Below are 25,402 nucleotides of genomic sequence, written 5' to 3'. Positions count from 1 at the left end.
TAATTAACCTAAAAGAATGGATGGATATAAATAAATGATCTTTGAATTTAAATAAAACCAAAGTAATATTATTTGGTAATCGCAAGACAAATCCAGATTTAGAAGTAAAATTGGATGGTGCTGCAATAGACGCTGTATCAGAAATTGAGTTTTTAGGGGTCATCATAGACAATAAATCAAGCTGGAAAACACATATCAGACACATACAAACTAAAGTATCTAAAGGCGTTTCAATAATGAATAAAGCCAAATTCCTTTTAAACTATCATGCATTGTATTTATGATATTGTTCTTTAGTTCTGCCATACTTAACATATTGTGCAGAGGTCTGGGGCAATCATTCCAAAAGTTGACTCAGCCCCTTTTTATCCTCCAAAAACGTGAAATTAGAACCATACACAGGGTAGGATATCGAAATCATACTCCTATTTTATTACTGCAGTCCAACTTATTAAAATTGGATGATTTAGTCAAATTTTTCACTGCACAACTGCTATTTAAAGTCAACAAAAACATAGTGCCAGAAAACATCCACTAATGATTCATTCGGAAAGAGGGAAATGATAACTTAAGGGGCTGTCGTCAATTCCTCATCCCAAAGGTGAGAACCACCAGGAAAAGTATGTGTGTGTCTGTGTGCGGAGTCAAACTTTGGAACAATTTACAAGACGAGATCGAACAATGTCCATCTATTCACGCGTTCAAATTTAATTACAAAAAAACATGACTGGCGGAATACAGAGATGAAGAAAATGGGGTACGAGTGATACGAGAGATTGGGAATAGTGCGTCTAGAACTATGGTTAACTTTATTGTTATTATTACTATTATTTCTATTGTTGTTATTATCATTGGTGTATTTAATAGGGAAGATGAAAGGGTAGGGAAAAAAAGCATTGGCTTCTTACTACCCCTTTTCGAACATATCTCACATAATTTTGTTGATGACTCATTGTTTTTGTTCTGTTTTTTATTTTAATGTTCGAATAAAGTTTTCATTCATTCATTCCTTATGCAGAGGTTTTTGAGTTTTTCCTTGCCCTCATGTCGGTTTAAGATCACCGGCATGTCGGTGTATTTACAGTTTGTTCTGTGGATTTTCATCATAAGGTGTCTCGAGGGAACGTGGGTTCAATAATGTGCTTCCATATAAAGGATGTCTTAGCCATGTACAGACAAAACAAGGGTTTCTTGGTGTGACACTTTGACTCTAAACGGTAGTGAACAGTGCCATCTTTAATTTCAGGGTTTGGTTTGCATGCACCTCAACAGGCTTTGCTCACATAAATTTGGATCGACACGGAGAGAATTTGCACGCTATCAATCTTGTCTCCAAGCCTCACGTACGCATAAGAGCCATATATAGCTCGCGAGCCATAGGTTCTAGACCCCTGCTCTAGACTATATGTGAGGTTTAGAAAACCCATCAATCAGGTCCTGATTTTGCAGCCTGATTTTTGGACTTGAACCCCTCCCGCTTTCAAAATGTTTAATGATCCTGCCGGCAGGCCAAAGCAATGACACTATTCCTCCTCCGACTTTGAGACTAGGAGATACAGACGGAGCGCCGCAACCAGGAATGACATCACGTCCTCGGGATTAGCCTATAACAGTTAAATGTGAAACTGGAGTGCCACGTCTAATTTCGTTGTCACAATATGTTCAACCCATTTTGTAACAATGACAAACATATCTTTTTTCATTTTCTCCTGTTATACTTACTTCTTTATACAACATCATCATTCGTAATATAATGCAGCAAAGCAAGTGAGCCGTTGGAGAGCCGGCTCTCTTTAATGAGTTGAGCCGAAAAAGCCGGTTCTCTAAAAACAGACGGACTTTCACTACACAGGGAGACCAAAACAACAATGGCGGATCTGCCTGGCAAAAAGTTTGAAGTGCGGTAAATCTTTGTTAAAAAATGATAGTCACAATTTGGTGTCCAAAAAGTTGCGTCCCGGGCACGCACGTTGATTTGACACGATGCGTCCCCAGCAAAAAAAATGCGTTAAGGACGCAGGGAAGCCGGCAAACCTGAACACTGTATTCTTTTCTGTTCTATTCTAACACTCGAATTGTTCTACAGCTCCAGCAACAATCGGTGAGGACTTCGACTCCAACAGTGACCTCATTATTGTGGTGGGAGGAGGGGACAGAAGTGGACATCTGTCCTTCCTCCGAGTCGTCCCGCGTCCGCCGAGGTAAACAAAAGTTCACGGCGCCGCGACAATGCCCGCTCGTGTCGTAAACTTCTCTAACGGTTCTTTTTTTGTGTGCAGCTGAAGGTCTCTTCCCTGTTGGCATTTTGGGCTTCCTGTCCCGCTTCAAAAGCGATTGTTTCTCGTAGCTGTTGCCCTGCGCTCCACAAATCGGGTAACACCATTTGTAGGGTTGCTACACTTTTTTCAGTTTCAAGCACTTTCAAGGCCAATCTTTCCATTTTCCAGTACCTTTAAAAGAAGAAATCCAGGGCCGATCAAAAGACCGTTATTTTTTTGTTGACGACATTAAAGTGGCTTCCTAGCTGCTAGCGCATACTTCTTTTAAACTGTTATTTTTCGACGATCTACCATCTTTTTGTGTCAGAACCCAGAACAGATACAGGACCCAATCGCGTGACGTTCTCACGCAAGCCTATTATTTTATGGGAAATGGGGAGTCATGCACGTTAGGTAGCCAGTCTGGCGTGGAAAGACCGGAAGCCAGAGACCCACGAGATCAGTAACAAATCAGGATAAAGAACATAAACAGGAAAAACTAGACGGGAACAAAAACTGAAGTAACTAACACAGGACAAAAACAGACGAAAAAAAACTGGAACCCGAAATTAAACCGTACAAAAATAAACGGGAACAATACCGGACTGGAGATATCACAGGAAAAACAGGACCGAGTCAGAACCCACGTCTTGTGGGCAGAAGTTTGTTTGACGGGCTGACACCCGAAGCAAGAGAGCGCTGAGCTTTATAGAGACAGAACGCCAATCTCTCAATGAGCCGCAGCTGGCACCACATGGGTGGGGCCAATTGGGCACCATGGCAACCGTGACACACACAGGCGGGGCCAATTGGTCACTATGGCAACCGTGACATTTTGTGTCAATGGGCTGCTATAAACTGACGTGAATTCTGCCATTCTAGCTCCACAATTGGCTACATGACATTTGTTTCCAAACACGGAATGTCAAATGGAGTTGGAGGGGGACACTTCTATTCTATATTAGATGAATAACCTTTATTTTATGTTGACAATATCTGTCTATTATTTGTTATTGCAACATCCTTTGCAGCCTGCTCATCCTGGAAGGGGGATTACCACATGTGCAGTCCCTTCTCAAGGTTTCTTCATTTTCTTCATGTTGAGGGTTTTGAGTTTTTCCTTGCCCTCATGTCGGTTTTAGATCAGGGGATCTGGTCATAATAGTCGGTAGTTTGCAATAGTCTTTGAGGATACGTATATAAGTCACAGGAGATGGAATACAAGCCGCATTGAGTCGGAAATGGGAATGATCTCACCAAATGGGATTTCAGCCCAAAGTCTAGATGCAATACGAACAGCAGCCTCATGGTGTCCTCAGCTACTTTTTGAAGAAAATCACGGACTTTTAGGAGCACCTTGTGCTGGTGAAAATACGCCATATGATCAAATGAGCTTCCATATCAAGGATTCTTCAGCAGCCTTGACTGTAAACTGTTGTTGAGATTGTGTCTTATATATATTGGACCAAAGCGATCCACGACTGGCATTACATCGGATTGGCGCATGCCAAACTTTGATAAGCGCATACTAGACCGAAGAACTGGCTGTGCTGGTGAAAAACATCAAAGCGTACAGGGAGTTCAGTTCGCTGTGTTTTACGGAAACGTGGCTCACGTCTAGCATCTCGGACGCTAACATGGAGCTACCCGGCTTCAGCGCTGTCAGGGCAGACAGAGACACAAAAGCGTGCGGGAAGCAGGGAGGAGGCGGACTCGCTATCTACGTGAACACGAGGTGGTGTAACCCTGGGCACCAAGATTTCCATCTGCTGCAGGGACGTCCAACTTTTGGCCTAGCGTGTGACATCATCCACTCCGCTGTTGCTAACTACAACACAGCACCCTGAGGCCATCCTGTGTGAATTTCCCTACGGGGATGAATAAACTATCTATGTATCTATCTAGACATCTATCTAGACATCTATCTATCTAGACATCTATCTCTATCTAGACATTTATTCATATTTATCTATCTATCTATCTATCTATCAATGTAGCATCATAGATGAAATTGGCACAGGCAGATTTGATCCCTGAGTCATAAGTAATCACGAGAAGAACCCTAAATAGCTCTGGAGCCACAGCTTCTGGACCTCTGCTGTACTCCAAAGAATATTGCTATGAGTTCCCACACCTAGCAGAACATCTAAAAAGCAGTTTTTCAAACGGAAAAGTTTACTCAAACTTCTCGCCCGCCACAAGAGGGCGCTTCGAGGAGGTGACAGCAAAGTCGGTTTCCTTCGCAGAAGGTGCAACAAGATTTGCGAAGGACGGCGAGCGCGGCGCCCACGAGCGTCCAGCTGGTCTCACCTGGGTCCCAGGGCCCCCCGGGGAGCCCGTCGTCTGCTAGGGTGCCGTCCCCGTCGGCCCCGTCCGCCAGGACGCCTTCCTCCTCCGCGATGTGCAACTTGTCCTCGTCGTCCGACTCCGTTCCCGCCTCCGCCGCATGATTGTAGTTGCTCACTAACAGGAAGAAGACAGGGAAGTCCGGTTAGAAGGACCAACGGGATCATAACCATTAGCGTATTTCGACCACTTAAAGCAGGGGTGTCGAACTCATTTGAACTCGGGGGCCACACCATAGAACAAACATTCTGTCGGGGGCCGGACTCGTAGATTAAAGAGAAAGAAAACGAGAGAGAAAGAAATAAGAGGAAAAGGAGAGAGGTCGGGAATAAGAAAGAGAAAGGGAGAGAGCGTGAGAAAAAAAAGTCGGAGGAAAAGAAAGGGAGAGGAAGAAAGAAATCCAAAGAGAAATAGAAAGACAGAAGGAGAGAAAAGAAAGCGCGAAGGGTAGGAAGAGAGAAAGAGAAAAGAGAGAAAAGGAAAAAAGGAAGATCAAAAGAGGTTAAAAGACACAGAGAGAGAAAGAGCCAAAGACGAGATCGATACCAATTGCCCGAGTCGATATCGGACAAATGTGGTCGATACCGGGCAGGACTGGACAGACCGAATGGATAATGAAACAGGATATCTAAAATAACTGGGACAAACTAGAGAACGAAAACTGGAGAGAATAGTAAACAGGACAAAAATAGACGGGAACAAAACTGGAAATGAAAATTACACAGGACAAAAAAATAAACGGGAACAATACCAGACAGGGAATGCCATCAGGGAACAGGAATGAGTCAAAACCCACGTCTTGCAGGGCAAAGGTTCGTTGACGGACTGACAAAAGGAGAGTGACAGGACTGGGTTTAAATAGCAAGGAAGCCAATCTGTTCATGAGCCGCAGCTGGCGCCACACGGGTGGGGCCAATTGGGCACCATGGTAACCATGACAGCATCATTTCCTAAGGACCTCTAATGCCCTCAATGATCAGCATTTCCCTATCACTGTGTGAGTGTGTGTGTGAACGGGTATATGTGTTGCACATTGTAAAGCGCTTTGGGAGCTCTTCAAAATGACACAGCTGGCTTTCTTGCTGCTAGCACATACTTATTTTCAACTGTTATTTTCTATGATCTACCATCTTTTTGTGTCAATGAGCTGCTATAAACTGACGTGAATTCTGCCATCCTAGCTCCACAGATTATCTGAACCGCTTATCCACTGTAGGGGGTGCTGGAGCCCATCCTAGCTTTCCTCAGGCAGTGGGCAGGAGACACCCTGAACTGGTTCCTAGCCAGTCGCAGGGCCGACTTGACAATCTTTTTGTAAATCGTGTGCAAAATCGTGGATAGCGCGTGCGCAGCACAGTTCTGAGGTCATGAGATCAAACCTCCTGTGTGGAGTTTGCAAGTTCTCCCTCCCTGTGCTTGAGTGGGTTTCCTCCCTCCCATATTCCAAAAACATGCATGTCAGGTGAATTGGCCAGTTTAAATTGTCTCTAGGTGGGAATGAGCGAGTGAATTGTCTGTCCCTGTGTGCCCTGCGACTGGCTGGCACCCGGTTTAGGGTGTCCCCTGGATGGGCTCCAGCACCCCCGCGACCCTACTGAGGATAAGCGGTGCAGATAATGGATGGGTGGGTTTGCAAAATCATGTCCCCGTTTTTCCTTTGGAGGAAGCGGTGGGCCGGATTTGGCCCCCGGCCGGGAGTTTAACACCTGCGGTGTGTAACTTTCCCGTTTTAAGAGTGTGAGAATTGAGTAGTAGAGAAGAGCTCTAAAGTGAAATATTGGAAGACGAGGCTGCGGGATATAAACGGTCTTCACACATTGGCACGTGTTAGCGTGAGTTCGCTAGCTTGAAGGCTGAAATCGCTAAACGTCCCGCGTGGGAGTTGTTGCCGCTCGCTCGAGTCCGCAGACGCTAACGACCGAATTTTAGCTAGAGCCTTTACCTCCGGCAGGCTCTTCCTTCCTCTACTTTACATCGCCCGTCGTACTACAAGCAAATGTTTCCCCGGGGTTCGTAAGGGTGCTCGAAATCCGGGAAAATGCTTGAATTCTTTATCCATCTAGACATTTATCTATCTCTCTATCTAGACATCGATATTACCCCCCTTGAATTAGTTTGATTATTATATACTATTGTTGTTTATTTTACAAATTTATTGTTTTTTGCACATTTTTAGTAGTATTATAGTTAAGATAGGGACCCCCCCAAAGCTCTTTGTTTTTCTGCTTTTTTTCTTCTATATTATTTTTTTTTTTTTTTTTTCTCTAGCTTTTTAATTATTTTGTTCTTGAATTTTCCCCTTTTTTCTTTTTTTTTCCTATTGCTTTTTTCCTTCTTTTCTTCTTCTTTTTCATTCTTTCCTTTTTTATTTATTCTTTCAAGTCAGAAAATAAATAAAACACTAGTGATGAAATGAAAAAATAACAAAATAACCCTCTCTGGGTTGTTTAACGAACAAAGGTCAGAAAAGAAATGATAATACTATTTATGCAATACAATGAAACCAAATAACAATTTTGGGGGTTTTCACTTTGTGTTCTGTGTGTGAAAGGCTAAGTGTGAAGCACACTGTAAAGCGCTATGAGGGGTCCACTCCTTTTTTTTCCCTTTTTTGAATGTTTATCCTTTTTTTTTTATTCCTTTGTTTGTTTGTTTTTCAGACTGCCCTCACTACTACATCCTGTTTTTGTTGTGTGGGCAGAGCGCGTCCATAGGTGGGCACTACTCCTCCTCCCCGGTAACGCCCCTGGGTCGGGAGGGCTTTGTCATCCCCGGACTTCCTTTTTATACGGCGATCTGCTTTGTGTTACCGTGACTCGACCCCGAGAACCTTTACGTATTCGGCTCGTCGGCCGGGGGGGGGTGATCCGGCTTTCGGCTCCTCCCGTGTTTTGAAAAGACCGTTAACTCGCACGGGGACTTCGGAAGCGCTGACTTTAAAAAAAAAATAGATCCTCACCTTCAAAGATAAAGGCCACCTGCGTATTGTGTCTGCTTTTTGTCACTTTGTGGTGAACGTGACCCGATTTCAACGTTCCCCTCTGTTTTGGTCCGAAAACCCAACACGAGTCACGATCCATCCACGGGGATCTGCAGGTGTCCAAAACAAATACAAGGAATAGGGACCGGCAGTCGATCTCAGATCGGGGCTGTCTAAACTTTGGAGAAAGCGGGGGGCCAGATTCGCTCGGCTGGAACTGTGTGAGGGCCGACGATTCGGCCGGGGATTCTTTCAACTCTCTTTCATAAATTCACCCTCCGTCGAAGGGTAGCAGTGCTTGGCGTAGCCCGCCTTTGTAGCATTTTCTTTGGACTTGCAGGGTCTCTGCAGTGCCGTTAAAACAGCTTCCGGTTGCTTCACCTTTCCACAGCGTTCCTTTCCTGTTCGCTTTTTCTAGTCAGCATGGCAGGGCCGGTTGGTATTATATTCTCTGAAATGAGCCACAGACTCTTGGCAAATTCGGATTTTGTTCAAGTCAAGTCATGTTTATTTGTTTGGCCCTTAGTCACATAGAGCCTCAAAGGGCAGCACAGACCTCAGACTATTGCAAACCACAGACTATGATGACACCATCCCCTGATCTAAAATCGATATGAGGGCAAGGGAAAACTCAATAACTTAGGCAGGAAGAAAATGAAGAAACCTTGAGAAGGGACCTTCCAGGATGAGCAAGCTGCAATAAGTTACAAAATTCGAGTTACTTCTCTAAGATGCCTGTCTGCTATTGGTCAACGCTATTTAGATGCTGATCTGCTACTGGTTTGTGTCACAACGTCATGAAAATGCCCAAACGCTATTGGCTGAGATCCCTCCCAAAAAGTATTCATCTCTCTCCCTTCGTGTAGTTCAGAATAGCCATTTTTTTGTGCTGACTTTGTGAGCAAGTACAATACAATACTTTTGTGTCCTTTATTTACTATAGGTTCCAAGCTGCTAAAGGGAGAAGCAAAAACATGATAACGATGGAAGTAAAGCTTTATCTAGTCGTACTGACTTCATAAAACGTGGGTACTAGCCGCTACTGCTATGTCTGCTAGCTGATCATTCTAGCATCGCGGATCAGGCCGCCAAGTAGGTGTGTTGGTTTTGAAATGGATACAAACTAGACTTAATCAACTCTGCTCATTTTTGAGAAAATGTTGATCATCTGAAAGTTAAAGCCAGTTCTTTACGAATTATCAAGTGAAATAGGTTTTTGTCTCCTGTATCTGTAACTTTTAAAATCTAATAGATTTGAGAAAGTATTAGCTAAGGTCAGCCCCAATAAACTGTTCAATGAAGGCTCTCGGATACCGTTATTGTCTGAGAGCAGCATTTAAAAATGTCCCTGTAAGAAAGTGACTTTCCTGTTTATTCCAACTACACGTATAATAAATATGGACTGAGGATCGATATTCACATTAAACAGTCTTTTATTGTGGAACTATATCATGAAAATGCATTACCAGTCATGACAACTTTCATAAAAGTTTGTGAGATGACATCCATAAAACTGTTGCTCCCAACCATCCCCTATCTGAGCTGCAAGTCCACGAAATCATAAGGATACTGAGTCTAAACTACAAAAAAAAATATTGTAATGTATGCCAGGCTTTTCCAAACTTTTCAGAAAGCGGGGCCCCGGATTTGGTCTGCTGAAAGTGTGTGAGGTCCCACTATTCAGCCTGGCATTCTTTCAACACTCTTTCATAAATTCAACCTCTGTCAAAGGTTTGCGGTGCTCGGTGATCAGACCTCGTAGCTCGCCTTTGTAGCATTTTCATTTGATTCCCAGTGAAAAAGCCCTGCTGTGCCGTTAAAACAGCTTCTAGTTGCTTCACCTGTTCACAGCGTTTCCAGTTAGCTTTTTGTCGTCAGCATGTTTTGTCTGGCAGTGCTTCTTGATAGTATATTCTTTGAAAAGAGCCGCGGTCTCTCGTAAAATAGGCGGAAACAGTTGTTTTGGATTTCGGTGAAAAGATACTCTAATATCCACTTGTCCGGCAAGTGGTGGCCCTCACGGTCAACTTTCCTTATTTTAATCACAGTTGCCATAAAATCCTCTCAGAAAGCCAAGGGTAAGGTGGCCAAAGGGCTACTGCCATCATCTAGTGAAATGGTGAATAATCATTATCATTTTATTCCGCGGTCAACATGACTGGCGGGCCACATGTTCCTAATTTTATGACGGAGGCCGCGGGCCAGGAAGAATGTGATCACGGGCCGTCACTGGCCCCCGGTCCGGACTTTGGATACGGCTGGCTATGCGAAAGGTCATATCTGCGCATTGTAACATTAACTCACAAGGGCAACAGCATCCATCCATCCATCCATTATCTGCCCCGCTTATCCTCAGGAGGGTCGCGGGGGTGCTGGAGCCCATCCCAGCTATCTTCGGGCAGTGGGCAGGGGACACCCTTAACCCATCGACCGCACATAGGGACAGACAACTCATTCGCTCATTCACACCTAGGGACAATTTGGACCTGACCTGCATGTTTTTGGAATGTGGGAGGAAACCGGAGTGCCCGGAGGAAACCCAGGCAAGCACGGGGAGAACATGCAAACTCTGCACAGGAAGGTTGGTCGCTGGATTTGAACCCATGACCTCAGAACGGTGCCGCACACGCGCTAACCACCGCGCCGCCGTCCTAAAGGCTGTTTAGGAGCACAACACTCAAGAGCCTCTAACAGTTTTACGGGAAAATGATCGACTCTAAGGCCTCGGAAAGAAAATCGATACGTAGATCGAAGAGAGAAAAGCGGCAATGCTCTACAAAGCGGAAAAATGGATAAAGAGGATAAGAGGATAAAGTTTGGGCGACGAGCGGGAGGTGTCTCGGAGTTTGGAAAAGGCGAGGGGTGTCTTTGGTGCCAAATGGTTGGCGGTCTTACAACAAAAAAGTGTGTGTTCCCACAGCCCGTGTAACACCTAGCGCCAACAAAGGCTGTAGACCCTTCTGGCCTGCCGGCTGAGCGTTTGGACAGCTGCCTTTATTAGCGCTAGCATGCTAACCCGCAACAGGAGGAAGCACTCCTACGCTCTCCCGCGCCGACTCTACTCGCTGGAAGGAGCGATAGGTCCTACGCTTCCTTCTTTGTTGTAGAAATATACAAAGTTCAATTGGGAATTCAAACTCTTGTTTCAGTATACATTACAGCAGGGGTGTCAAACCCGTTTTAGCCGGGGGCCACAAATGCTATAAAAAAATCTCACGGGGGCCGGACTCGTACGTGTAAGAGAAAGACAGGGAGGGAAAGAGAGAGCGATAAACAGATAGGGAGACAGAGTAACAGTGAGAGAAAAAGAAAGAGCAGAATAGAGAAATGAATGGAGAAAAAGGGGGAAATGAATAGAAAGTGAAAAAGAAAGTGAAAAAAGAGAAAGATAAAAAGAATAAGAGAAGTGAAACGACAGAAAAAAAGAGTCAGCGGGAGAAAAAGAGACAAAGTGAGAGAGAGGGGTCAAAAAAGGGAAAGAAAGAGGGTGAGAAAGAAAGAGAAAAATAGAAAGAAAGAGAATGAAAGTGTAAATTAGAGAGAGAAAATACAAAGAGAGCAAGACAGAGAAAAAGAAAGATAGAGAGAAAGAGAGTGTGAACAGGAGAAAGAAAAAGAGGGAGAAATAGATCAAAAAGAAGTGAGTCAGAGAGAAATGGAGAAATACAACCACAATTGTTTTGCAAGTGTTAACTGGCTTGGGTGACATCCGGTGGAAATATTTCAAACGACAGCTCATTTTCCTCTTGCGCTTCTCTCACGGTTGTCTTGCGGGCCGGATTTAAACCACGGGTGGGCCTGATCTGGCCCGCGGGTCGCCTGTGCATTACAGTAACTCTGGTCTTCTCTTTCTTGACATTCCGTAGAAACAATGACTGTAACTGTTAATGTCTCACAAGCTCAATCGAAGCACCTGCGAAAACAATAGTCTGAAAGCATAGTCCGTGACCCGTGGCCCTAGATCCCATATTACTCCTATTGATTTGACTAATGTGCCGCGATCGACGCAAGCTAAATCATCTCAAGCAGACATGACCTGACTACAGATATCCTAATGGCGGGTCTGTCGTTCCGGCTCGATGTGTTGGTTCTTCTGACAGATTCTGACAGCGGCTGGCAATTTCTGTTTATGTGTTGTGTCGTGGTGCTTGATTTTTCTATCTATCTACCTTGGTCCTATCCCTCAAAAGGGGTGACCGACAGCAAGACAAACACATACAATAACAAAGAAAAGAAAAAAGGGAAAAAGTGATAAAAAAAAATCACACATTTTTTTAGGAACAAGGCCAAGCCAAATGCCCAACACCCAAACAAGTGAGGCACCTCGGCACCCAAGTCAGTCATGCTTTTGTCCCTGAAATGGGGACACAAGAAAGCGGCCGAGTCACTCAAGTCAGGGTGACACAACACACTCTTAAACAGCAGGGCCCGACAACTTTCGCTGGTTTACCCCTACTGCATCATTGAGGTTTCCTGTCCATCCCTTAGAACGCGTCCAAACATCCCATTATCCTTTTACAACACCTCCCCACTCATTCCTATCACCTAGCTTCCACTAGATTTAGACCTCTTTCCTGCAATGCACTCATAACACCATCCATCCTCTTCCTCTTGGTCTCCTTCCATTGACTTCTGCTCTGTAGATCCTCTTCAACATTGGCTCCTTATTCATCCTCTCCATGCGTCTAAACCAACCGAGTACTCTCGTATCCACACGCTTGCTCCGTTCCGCTACTACCCCAGTTCTGTCTCTCACAATTTCATTGTCATTCCTAACATACTCCTCAAATACTTTTATTGATTTTTACCTGTACAATTATACGATGGACTTTAAAAAATGAGATTATATCTGTTCAAACAATGGATGGATGGATGTTTTAGGGACAACCGCCAGGCACATGAATATGCGCTCATACGTGTACCTCAGACTGGAGAAACCTATAATTCAGTTCTTGGAATGTGGGAGGAAGTCAGAGTACCATGACAAAACCACAAGAGAACATGCAAAGTCCACACGTGAAGGAAGGAGACCGCAATGGACCCCAGACCTCAGAAATGTCTGCTATATTTATGAACCAATTTGACTATAGAGCTCATGTTGCTCACGTACATTTCAAAGCTCATACATACAAAACACGCTTTAGAAAGATCGTTCCAGCCTCAAAACTTGTCTTTGATCGCCTCAAACTCAATAGTATACTTTTAGAAGAATTTTGGTGACGAGAAGCGAAGAGAGAACCCTACAAGCTCACACTTCAAAGTTTTAAACACGCTTTAGTTATATTTGCTGATAATTCTTTTTATCAGAATAGAAGTTACTAATATTACTAATATTTTATTCCTGCAGTCCAAATTATTAAAATTAGATGATCAATGCACAACTGCTATTTAAGGTCAACAAAAACATCCATAAATGATTCATTCGGAAAGAGGGAGATTATAAATTAAGGGGCTGTCGTCAATTCCTAATCCCAAAGGTGAGAACCACTAGGAAAAGTATGTGTGTGTCTGTGTGCGGAGTCAAACTTTGGAACAATTTACTAGATGAGATCAAACAATGTCCAACTATTTACGTGTTCAAATTTAAAAAACATTCCTGGCAGACACAGAGATGAAGAAGATGGGGTATGAGGGATACGAGAGATTGGGAATACTGCGTTTAAAACTATGGTTAACTTTGTGTTGTTGTTGCTATTATTATATCATAACTATTTTTATTACTATTATTACTATTGTTGTTATTATCATTGGTGTATTTAATAGGGAAGATGAAGGGAATAGAAGCATCTGCTTCTTACTACCCCTTTTCGAACATGTTATGTCACATTATTTTGTTGTTGAGTTATTTGTTTTGGTTCTGTTTTTTATTTCAATGTTCGAATCAAGTTTTCATTCGTTCGTTCGTTAGTCGTACTTTGAAGTAGATATCAAAAGAGGGTCCTGCGGGCGGTCGCGGTGTAAAAAAGGACAGACCTTGCCGTCACAGAGTCTGCGACGGTAACTCGACGGTGCTATTTTTTCAGGGAAGCCGACGGCCGCAAAAGAAGAAAAAAAAAAAAACGGGAACGAAGCAAAGTAAAACAAAGCGCTGCCATTCAAAACCTCAAGTATGCCGTCTCAAGGTGAAGCCCCGCAGTCGACGCCGCTGATTCTCTTCAAACAACCGCCTTCCTACCACGCGGTCGGGAAGGTCCACTCCATTGGCAAAGCCGAAGGAGCTTTCGCGGTGAGGCGTTGCCAGAGGGCGCCTCACCGAGCCCGTCGCTTCTGATGGTAGCAACAAAAACATATCCCCTTACTAAACTGGCGTCAAACAGGCGGCCCCCGGGCCAGATCAGGCCCACCAGTGGTTTAAATCCGGCCCGCAAGACAACATTGAGAGAAGCGCAAGAGGAAAATGAGCTGTAGTTTGAAATATTTCCACCAAATGTCACCCAAGCCAGTTAACACTTGCAACACAATTGTGGTCGTATTTCTCCATTTCTCTCTGACTCACTTCTTTTTTATTTATTTCTCCCTCTTTTTTTTCTCCTGATCACTCTCTCTTTTTCTCTTCTCTATTTCTCTCTCACTCTCTAACTCTTTCTTTTTCTCTGTCTTGCTCTCTATTTTCTCTCTCTAATTTACACTTTAATTCTCTTTCTATTTTTCTCTTTCTTTCTCACCCTCTTTCCCCTTTTCGACCTCTCTCTCTCTCTCTCTCTCTCTCTCTCTCTCTCACCTCACTTTGTCTCTTTTTTTCCCGTTGACTCTTAATCTTTCTGTCGTTTCACTTCTCTTATTGTTTTTATCTTTCTCATTTTTCACTTTCTTTTTCTCTCTCTATTCATTTCCCCCTTCTTCTCCATTCTTATCTCTATTCTGCTCTCTCTTTTTCTCTCACTGTTACTCTGTCTCCCTATCTGTTTATCACTCTCTCTCTTTTTCTCCCTCTCTCTTTCTCTTATACTTACTAGTCCGGCCCCCGTGATATTTTTTCATAGCATTTGTGGCCCCCGGCTAAAACAGGTTTGACACCCCTGCTTTGCTATAGCTTTGGTTTCCTCCATTAACTTCCTAGGAAACTACAACAAGCTGCACTAGATTCAATGAGTTAAGCGCTCTTGTCTTGATAATGACCCAGATCAAGGTTTGAGTCTGGTGGATAATTGTCCTCCGTGGGTGCTCATCGGTTGTCTGATGAGCACTTTCCATGACAAGACGGATGCTAATGGCGACTATTGTTGCCGCCGTTCGCACGATGACTCGAGGGAAGTCGGTGTTAGGCCGTGCCAAAATCTTCAGGGTTTCAAAGTGCTTCTTAAACGGAAAGGGTTTTGGGTAAGGAATACCGTATTGTCTGGAGGGTTGGACTCCTCGTAATAGCTAAGTGACACTTATTGGGCGCTACAAAAGCAGAGTTCATCACCTTAGCAGCACGGGTGGAGAGGCCTGCCGCCGTTATCTGTGGTGTCGGAATGTCCGACCTGTCAGCCGACCTGGCTCTTCGCAGTCCAGGCGTGTGATTTTCGAAAAAGGTGTTCGGGACATGGAGCATGTGGACGCTATTAAACCTGATACTCAAATACGAATTGGATCATAGGCTTTCCGGCAGCTCTGTGTTATTTCGCTCTTTTTGTGATTTCTTGTTTTAAGTGGTTCTATCTTCGCTGTTTTTCGTCCCGTTTGACAACGACACATTTCTTCCTATCCTATGGTTATGGGTTTTAACGCACAAAAATGCGTTTATTCCAGGAATCAACTCCTTGCACATAAGAATTCGCGTGGATGCAGAGCCGAAGCTAAGGCTAAGCGGCTAGCAGCGTTTTAAGTCTCCGGTACCGTCCGTAATCATGGGAAATGTGAACTCTCTACCAAATAAGACCGACGAACTGGCTGTACTGGTGAAAAACATCAAAACGTTGAAGGATTTTTAATTTTATTTCTTTGACTATAAGGGATTTAATATAATACCAATGACATTTGTTGAATGCAGTGGGGATTTTTCACAGGGAAGGCTTGGGGTCAGTGTGACCTAGACAAGAATGATGTTTACAGAAAAACAACAAGAACGGGGACAAGGGCTGACGCGGGAAAAGGAGACAAGTGTTCTGATAAGCTTTCTGGTTGTGAGACATGGCGGCGCCTTTTGGCGAGGAGGTGGCAACTAGTTGGAAACCACGTGAGGAGTCTGCCACGTGAAGAGTCAGCACGCCCACGGGGGTGGCCGACGCCCCGACGTGTGAAGAAGACGGAAAACAGAAGAAGAGAGCACGAGATGGGAGGCTCGACGAAAACTAATTAGACTAATTCGGATAAATTCGATGGAATTCACTTAGCTAAATACTTTAAGAAAATAAATCTGCCCCCGTGTGAAAATGCCTGTCTCTTGTCAATATTTTTCCCTAAAATTAAGAAACGAGCATGCATTGTTAGGCGAATAAAGTTTGTGTTTGGTTAATGGAGTCAGATAACTTATTCGAACAATTTGGTAAACGCTACATTTGTAATATAGTTTTTTCCCCTAACAGCGTACAGGGAGTGCAGTTTGCTGTATTTTCCGGAAACGTGGCCCACGTCTAGCATCCCGGACGCTAACGTGGAGCTACATGGAGCTACCCGGCTTCAGCGCTGTTAGACAGAGACACGAAAGCCTGCGGGAAGCGGAGAGGAGGCGGACTCGTTATCTACGTGAACACGAGGTGGTGTAACCCTGGGCACAAAGATTTCCATCTGCCGCAGGGATGTCCAACTTTTGGCCTAGCGTGTGATGTCATCCACTCTGCTGTTGCTAAACTACAACACAGCACCCCGAGGCCATCTATCTATCTATCTATCTGAACAGCAAAGTAAGTAAGCAATGTTGTAAAACTGCGCGAGTGAGTAAATCCTTTTCGAGCCGACAGACAAAAACAAGCCTTTTGACATTGAGTTTGTTTCCATCAGACCTGGTCGGAGTGCCAGAGGGAGAATGAAACGTCCCTGTCACCTCTGCTGTCAAAGCCGTTCAGGCTCCTGCCGGAGTCTAATCTACTGTGAACGCTTGAGAGTCGTATAGTGTGGCGCCCCTTCCCTTTTTGAATTTTGTCTCAGGTTGACATTTTGAGTGGGCGCCCTCTCAAGATATTAATACCTGAAGGTATCCAGACTGTTTAAATAGCCGCTTGATTCTATTACATAGAGTGCTTTCTTTTATTCTCGGCAGGAATCTCGGATATACGACTGGGTTGTCTTTGGATGTCCCGACCGTCCCGACCGTCCGACCGTCCCGTTTCCAGAGTGTCCGACGACTGCACCTTACAGCTCGCCCGAGCGCAATGAGGTGTGCGTTTAAATATACGCGCTGAGCAATAAGAGCGTTATCCAACCTGCTGGTGCGCCGCAGGTCTATATTAGGTCGGTGTAGCACTCGGCTGTTGCATTTTAGGAGCAGGTGACTGGACATTCCTTCCTGTATTAGGCCTGACAGTTTACTGTGGGGGAGTGCAAAGCAAGGAGAATTACACGGCTGGAAGAGGGAGGGAGGCGGCTGTGCCAAATAACTCCCTGACTGGAAAATCTCATTAAATCTTGCTTACCTGTAAGCAAACCACGTCGGACTTGTGCAATGTCAACTCTGCCGTAGCTTAGATTCTGCTTATGTACGGGTTAGAGTTTAACCTGAAAGGTGAATGCACCTGAGGTTGTGCAATTTGGGAGTTGGGACGACGCGTTTTGAGGGAACTACAAAAGCTAGATTGGAATCATACGGAACTCTCTCGAACAGAGGGGGGGGGGGCACTTCAGGGCCACGTGTCCTGCATCGTTTTGAAGGTTTCTAGTCTTCAACTCATGTCTTACAAATCATCAGTTTCAAAGCAAGCAGGAGCTTGTTCAACAACCCTAGTGATTGGAATCACCAGGATTGGAGGAGAGAAACTTCCAAAATCATGGAGGACATCCGGTCCTCAAGGACCAGAGTGATGTATGGAGTCAGATAACTAATTCGAACAGTTTGGTAAACGGTACATTTTGATATTTAATTCCAGAAAGAGCCTAATAAGATGACCAAGTGATCTAAAAAAAATGGGCCATGTATTATTTTTTATGGCATATTCTGCAGCCGATTTAAGTTACAGGTCGTCACAGACCGGTTAACTTCGGGCTTGTTACCTTAAAGCTAACACACATAAGTGTCATGATTGCTGATTCGGGGCACCTGCGACTGCCCCGTTGGCGCCAACAGACCGTCAGCGAACCTATGCTTTCAGCTAGGCAAGCCTCATACCTTCCGACATTTTCCTGCCCTGTTTTCTCCTGCCTGATACCTGTTGTTGACCTGTTTCTGGACCTGTTTCTGCCTTGCTTCTCCGTCCCGGCCATCGACCTGTTTTGCCCTGTTTCCTGCCTGGTACCTGTTGCCGATCTCTTCTCTGGACTCGTTACTGCCCTTGCTCTTCCGTCCCGGCCATCGACCTGTTTTCCCGCTGCCTACGACTATCTCTGCGTTCCCGCCATCAGCTACCCGTGTCAGACGATCATGGGATCGTGGAAGCAAGCACTGCTCTCTTTCTCAAAACTGAATAAAACGAACGCTATCGGGTCCTGTCTCCGTTTCCGGCTAGTGACATGCCAGGTCAAAAGTAAAGGACGCGATCGGCCAAACAAAAAAAAACAGGGCATCGAATGTAAACGGGCGATGGCAATGTGCGAGGAGAGGAAGTGCTAATGGCTTAAAAAGACAAAGCTGGCCTGTCACGCGCGATGTTTATCCGAAGTGATGGCCGCCCCTGGGAGGGAGTCTCACAAAATGTCACCGCCAGTCAAAGGCGAGTCAAGACAGCGAAAGAACAGAGGAGACGGATTGGAAAACGTGTCGGAATCAAAGTACACAGGTAATGACGGAAGACAACTTAGGGTGAAAAAGCCGGGACAGATATTACGGTCTTGTCTTGTTTACACTCCAGGTCTCGATGTTGTTGCTTTGTATCCGTCCCTTTTTTTCCACTATTTAAACAATCAAAGCCCACGGCGAGTTAGCGTGACCTGGTTTTCTGGCGATTCTGACAGGAATGCACAAAAAAACTGCACGGAGAGCTTCTCCAGTCCTCTTTATGTAGCATTTTGACAACAGCTGACCACACTCCCTGTTTCTGGGAATGTCAGCTCAGTCACAAGACTCCCGGGGGCAAACATCCTGGACACCCCCTGACACACACACAAAACGCATCATCAAACACGCAGCCTCGGGACACTGCGAAGTTGTCACAGTAGTTTCTTGTTCTTGGTCTGATGCGAGGGACAGAGAGGTTAATGCTGTAAACTCCTGTCCACAAAAGCTCTTTTGTCACCTCCTTCTATCCTTTCTCTCTCTTACAAAGTGCTCTTTGCCCATGTGATCAGGCAGCACCATCCCCCCCCCATGTTCCCTAACACCCTCCTCCAGGGCGAGCAGTCAAGCAGCGCCATACACACCATTACCTTGTCGATAAACGACCACCGGGTCCCACTGCGGACGACTTGACTGTTGGACAGACCCGGGAATAAATCTTGTTCAACAAGGCGAGAAGAGTGTGAATGTACAGTGTATGCTCGGCTTCGAGTAGAACGTAAGAAATGAGCTCGGCTGTGAAAAGAACTCATACTGGACTTCAGAAGGAAAGGCAGGAACCCAGCACCACTCATTATAAAAGGAGACTGTGCAGAGATAGTCCACTCTTTCAAATTCCTGGGTGTGCGCATCTCCGGCGACCTCTCCTGGTCTGCAAACCAGAGCGGTGGTAGGGAAGGCCAGCAGCGACTCCATTTCCTGAGAGTGCTCAGGAAAAATCATCTGAAACAGCAGCTGCTGGTGTCCTTTTTTACAAAGCCACAGTGGAGAGCATTCTAACATACTGCGTTACGGTTTGCACGGCTGCAGACAGGAAAACGCTTTAGAGGGTCATCAACACAGCCCAGAAAATCGTCGGTTGCTCTCTGCCCAGTCTGGAGGACACTGCCTGCTCTCGCTATCACAGCAGAGCAGAAAACATCATCGAGGACTTTTCTCACCCCGGCCACCGCCTCTTTGACCTGCTGCCTTCCGGCAAGCGCTACAGGTCACGCAAAACAAAAACAAACCGACTCAGAGACAGTTTTTTCCCCCGAGCTATTACCACCCTTGACACACACCGCACAACAAACTGAAACTCTTGCAAACACACGACCTCATACAGATGTCAAATTGTATTCATGCCTATGCTCACTTTGAACAATGTTGACTATTTTTGCACTTAACGCATATTGCACGAATACAATCCCAAAACTGTATCTAACATCCTCGAGCCCACAAACCTTATGTAAATATTGTGTCAATTATAACCTTATCATCTTTGTTCCTTTATCTTCTTTGTTTTCTTTTATCCTCACTGTTAAATGTGACCCTGGAGTGCCACGCCCAATTTCGTTGTCACAATATGTTCAACCCATTTTTTAACAATGACCATAAAGGTATATTCTATTCTATCTGCAACCCCGGCCCGAACTGTCCAAAGGCCGCAGTCAGCAGCGTTCCCGACGTTGGTTAAATGATGAAACGGCCGAGCCGGCAGGTAAACTCGGGTTGTCGCGTATTGACCGACTAATGGATTGTTTTGTCCGTTGCGCTCCAGGGTGCAGGAACGGTGCGCGTGCGTGGTGAGTGGGCGTACGCCCGGCCGCCACCGACCCGGGAGACCATTAGTCGGCCGTGTCGGAATTCCGCGGGTGTATCGGCGGCCCGGCGGGGGGGAATCGATGCTCACAGATCTCTCCCTGTCAGAGTGGCATCAGGGATAATGGCCTTACTGTAAGGACTGGTTTTTTAAAATGACTGTCGGTTAGTAGTACAGTATAGAAAATGAGTCCATCTGTCCATTTTGTTTGACAAGGCCAAAGGTAGGTTACAATCTAGACCGGTTAACAGCCAATCAGAGACAAATACGAGTTTGGCTTATGGCACAGGTGTCTCTCACTCTCTCTATCCCTTCACGCTCTCTGTCTTTTTTCTCTTTGTTCCTTTTTGTCTCTTTCTATGTCTTTACCTTCTTTTACTCTCCATTTTTTCCTTTACTCTCTTCCTCTCTCTCTCTGGCTTTCCCCTTTCTCTCTTTCTCTCCTTCTCTCTTCTCTCCTCTTTTTCTCTTTCTATTTCTCTTTGGATTTCATTCTTTCTCTCTCTTTCCCCCTCTCTCACTATTTCTGTTTTTATCTCTTGTTTCTCATGCTCGCTCTCTGTCTCTCTCTCTCTCTCTTTCTCTTTTTTGTCCCACCCTCTCTACCTTTCTCTCCCTATCTTTCTCTTATTTCTTTCTCTCTTTTTTTTCTTTCTAATCTACTAAACCGCCCCCCCAAGAGAATGTTTGTTGCATCGTGTGGCCCCCGAGCTTAAATGAGTTTGACACCCTGTGCTTATGGTAACGGTCATAGAGACTGATCTCATTCTAAAGAAGAACTTGAAAGTCTTTCAATTTCAAACATTGGCGAACAACGGCAACCAGAAGATGAAGGTGCTGTCCTTAAGTTCTCGCTACTGGTAACCATTGAAACAAGTACAGTTTCATGCGGGGGAGCAAACCACCACCCAAAAACCGACATGACAAATTTAATTTAAAGTCCGGGGATCTTCGACGTCCTTCGGAGAAATCCCTACGCTTGCGAGACTTGTAATTTACGGGGAATTCCACTAGATAGTGGGTGACCTAAACACCGGCCTTCCTCTTCACCTCAGGTCCAGAGGAAAGGGAAATTCAGTCCTGACAATTCTGTTGCCACTCTCTCAGCAAAAAGGGGCCGGAACCAGGTTTATAGTAGAAGCCTGTGTGTTATTGGGCGCACACCTGTTGCATGCAGATCATCTATGGGACCTTTTATAAGTGTGTACGTTGGGATGTCTCGGCATGCGTGTTGAAAGGTCCAGACTGAATGACGGATGAGCTCGTATGGTGTCACCGGCGCATGCATACTGTACATTGGAAGTAGGTTAAAGGGTTTAACCCCTTACCGTTCTGGTAAAATTCACTTCAAATCCAAATCATAGTGTGCATGTTTAAGTTGGGAATTCATTGGCTGAGCAATGTGTCAATCCTCATTAGAATCGGTCACTATTGGCCAAATTGATCATGACGTTTTTTGGGGGTTTTTGAGAGCATTTTTTTTTTTCCAAAACAGGCCCTCATATGTTGTCACAGGCTATGGACTGGAAAATACCTCACAATTGGCTAAGAGCGGTGCTAATCTAAAGGTCAGAGGCTAACAGATGTCTGTTCATTTAAAATGAAACTAAACTGACGGATTTCAATGAAGATTGTCAAACCATGCAGGAATGCTTTTAGGCAGATTTTTTTTATCTGTCTGCGTTATTGTGTCAATATTTTACATGTTCACTGGATGGACCTTGATGTCACCACACCATATTTGCGGGGAATCCTGTTAGAGTAGAAGTTCCCAGCGCTTTTGGGTGAGCTTATTTTTGTGTATCCCGTTTCAGATTGATGGTGATGTTTCTGTGATAAGTATATCTCAAATCCCAAGAGTTGAAGCTTTCCACTGATATGGAGCAGGACTGATTTCAGTGACCGGTGACATCGTGAAGACACTACTTTTTTTTAAATCAACATTCCGGCGAATGTTAAGGGGTTAAAAGAAAAAGAAGAAAAAGAAATCGCATGCTCACCTACAGCACGCGGGCTGAAGCCAACTTTTTCAACAATTCTCGAGTCCGGTTTGAGTTTGCAAGCCACGTTCTCCAGGTAAAACCTCGTTGAAAAGAGCAGGAAGGTTATTTTGGGGTCTGAAGCGTAATCAGCACCTACATCTGCTTCCTAGCAGGGGCCGAACATCCACAGAGGGAATAGAAAGAATAGGAAAAGCCAACGATTGGACCGAGACAAACCTTGTATTGTAGGTGAGGCCCTGCCGCCCTCTCGGCTCATAATTAGCCTTCATTTTCAGATTTTGACCGTAGAATAAAAGCAAAGATTCTCATGCCAAAGCCAAAGGCTGGGGGAAAGTTTTATCTTTGCAGCAGGGGGAAGTTATGGGGAATTTTTTGGGGGGGGGTCACATAGGATGTTGCCATATTTCTTGCACCTCACCAGCTACAAATGTATGCGACAACAATAAACAATATCAATTGAGTTTCGCTCTATATAACAAATCACAACTTCCAGTCAGACAACTACTCAAGTAGACATATGCTACTGTACTTCAAGTACTCAAGAAAAGGAGCTCGTTCAACACTATAAATGCAGTGTAAAATAAAGGAATCCGTTTCTCACGACCAGAGATAATGGTTCAATTTGATAGCGCCCTTACAGTAGGACGTTCTCCATTGTGTAACGTCATCACACATGCGTTGTTATTGTAGATGGCTTACGCGTGAAGCATGAATGAGAGCTGTGTTCAAGTCAAGTCAAGTCATGATTATTTGTATAGCCCTTAAAAACAAGATGTCTCAAAGGGCTGTACCGACTATACACTATCATAACATTATCCCCTGATCTAAAGCCGACATGAGGGCATGGAAAACTCACGACCTGAGCATTCAAAATCCATTGATGACTTATCTCCTTATTTGGAGTGTCTACTAAAGTTTAAACATCTGGACGACAATATCGTGGCTTTTTGATTTGAAATTTGTGTGACTTTGTCGTCTTACTGGATTGTTTTCATGCACTTTAATGCCCTTTTTCTAGTTTTACAATAATGTAATAAATAAAACACTTAAAATTAGCATGTAGTAAAATGCCTGTCAGTTATCATTTTATTTTGTACCTTAATGAGTAAGTCAATGCTGGGTTGGTGTTGGTTTTTTTCAATTTCGGCTTAACGTTATACATTCTTGTGTTTGGTTTCATCTTGGTGCATCCTGAAGGATTTTTTATTTTATTTAATTGACTATAAGGGATTTAATATAATACAAATTAAATTTTATTGAATGCAGTGGGGATTTTTCACAGAAGGCTGAAGGTTGCGCCGTTTGAAGTGTAGTGTTTTGGCCGAGGAATTTTGATAGCGGGGCGCTGACGAGGGAATTAGGCCTTGTTTTGATATACGCTTGGCATTGCTATGAGCTGATAAGCTTTCTTGTTGTGAGCCCTTCAAACATGGCGGCGTCTTCCGGCGAGGAGGAGGTGGGGACTGGGTGGAAGCCACGTGAGGAGTCGGCCAGAGGAGGAATTCCTGGCACGCCCAGGTGAGGAGTCAGCCCGCCCAAGGGGGAGGGGCCGATGCCCTGACGTGTCAAAAGGACGGAACACAGAAGGGACCAGACTAATTAGACTAATTCGATGATAATTCGGCAAAATTCGATGGAATTCACTTAATAATAAATTAAGAAAATAAATCTGCCCCCGTGTGGAAAAGCCCGTCTCTTGTCAATATGTTTCCCAAAAATCAAGAAAAAAGCACGCATTGTTAGGAGAATAAAGTTTGTGTTTGGTTAATGGAGTCAGATAACTCATTCGAACAATTTGGTAAACGCTACATTTGTAAATATAGTTTTTTTCTCCTAACAATCCTTACTTTTTACATTTTAAATTGTGACACTATTGTGTTAAAAAGGAGCAGACTTCCTGTCGCCTCATTGCCATGCACCAAAAAGCAAGTCTACGTAGCACTGACGAGAGTAGAAAATGCTTACGATCCCACTTTACGTGTTGTTTGTGAATAAATGTGGCAAAAGGCTGATGTCCCATTTTTCTTTGCTGATTACTACTAGACAAAGTAAAGCGGCGCTCTAGACCATAAGTAACGGTGACGGTGTTTTAACCGCGGAAAAAGTATTGAGTTTGGTGACCCTGTTACTAAGAAAATAACATCTAGCAGGCCATCGATAACTTTATTTTCAAAGCCTAGCTTAAAATTGAGCAGTGTTGGCTGTGGAATAGTACTTCAAATAAGACCATTTGAACCAAAGGGATTTTTCTATCTGAGCACACGAAAGGACATTTCTGAGCTCATTCGTCAAACGCCATCATTTACGCCACATGCTTGAATCAGAGTCGCCTATAACTGTCACGAGATGTCAAAACAAGGCCAGAAACCCGTTACTTACAAAGCACGAGAACCGAAAGTGTCCGATGATCTCATTTCTTTCAGTCATGCATTCTTTTGCATTTTCGTTGGACTCCGTATTTGACGACACCGCTCTCTTTCTTGGAAGAGTGACATCAGTTTGCGACACAACACAGAGGGTCATTAGCTAGTCATTACCAACCCAATAGCCTGGGTGAGACCGGTAATTACTCACTTTTAATGCCAATTTAAGAAGAAAAAAAAAAGTGAATCACTGCTCATTTTCCACATTGCGTCAGGAATAAAAACTATTCATCATGAAACAAGAACCCAAACGCAGACCGAGTTGAAGCGGAAACGTGTGCTGAACAAATGTCGGGGTGCAGAGAAACCTGGAGAAGAAAAACCACCAAGATCACCAATCTGTGATTCGGTTAGAACACAGGTGTCAAACTCACGGCCCGCGGGCCACATCCGGCCCGGCGTACAATTCTATCGGGCCCGTGAAATCCTTTTATACACATCTACTATAATGGCCCGGGTCTATGAAACCCTGATCACTTTCAAATTATACTCGGATACTGAAAACCACAATAGCCGAGAAAATGATGTTTACTGACGTTGCCGCTAAACCCGTGTGTCTTATTTGCGGAGCTTTTGTGGTCGTCATGAAGGAATTTCATGTAAAGAAGACGAAACTTCAGAGTAAGCTGAAAGACCTTGAATCCAGAGAAAAGCTACAAAAAGTTGAAGAGTTCAAGAAGAATATGAAGTTGTTTTTCAATAAAGCAAATTCCCAAAGTGAAAAGCAAATTTTATTGATATT

At 44.4% G+C, this 25,402-nt stretch overlaps 1 protein-coding gene across 1 annotated transcript in view; it reads right to left on the bottom strand.

Moving 5' to 3' along the window:
* The window catches only part of LOC148348695 (zinc finger E-box-binding homeobox 1-like), an 82,132-nt gene that overhangs the window by 21,736 nt on the left and 34,994 nt on the right, over window positions 1-25,402 (bottom strand). The window contains exon 2 of the mRNA XM_088322325.1: window positions 4,569-4,721. Within this exon, the coding sequence (XP_088178451.1) occupies window positions 4,569-4,721 (153 nt within the window). The remainder of the gene's footprint in view (window positions 1-4,568; window positions 4,722-25,402) is intronic.

This window comes from Urocampus carinirostris, chromosome 18 (assembly GCF_059441175.1).
Source record: "Urocampus carinirostris isolate Australia breed hairy pipefish chromosome 18, RoL_Ucar_1.0, whole genome shotgun sequence".
NCBI classification, from domain to species: domain Eukaryota; kingdom Metazoa; phylum Chordata; class Actinopteri; order Syngnathiformes; family Syngnathidae; genus Urocampus; species Urocampus carinirostris.
This window is presented reverse-complemented; position numbering and strand designations above follow the sequence as displayed.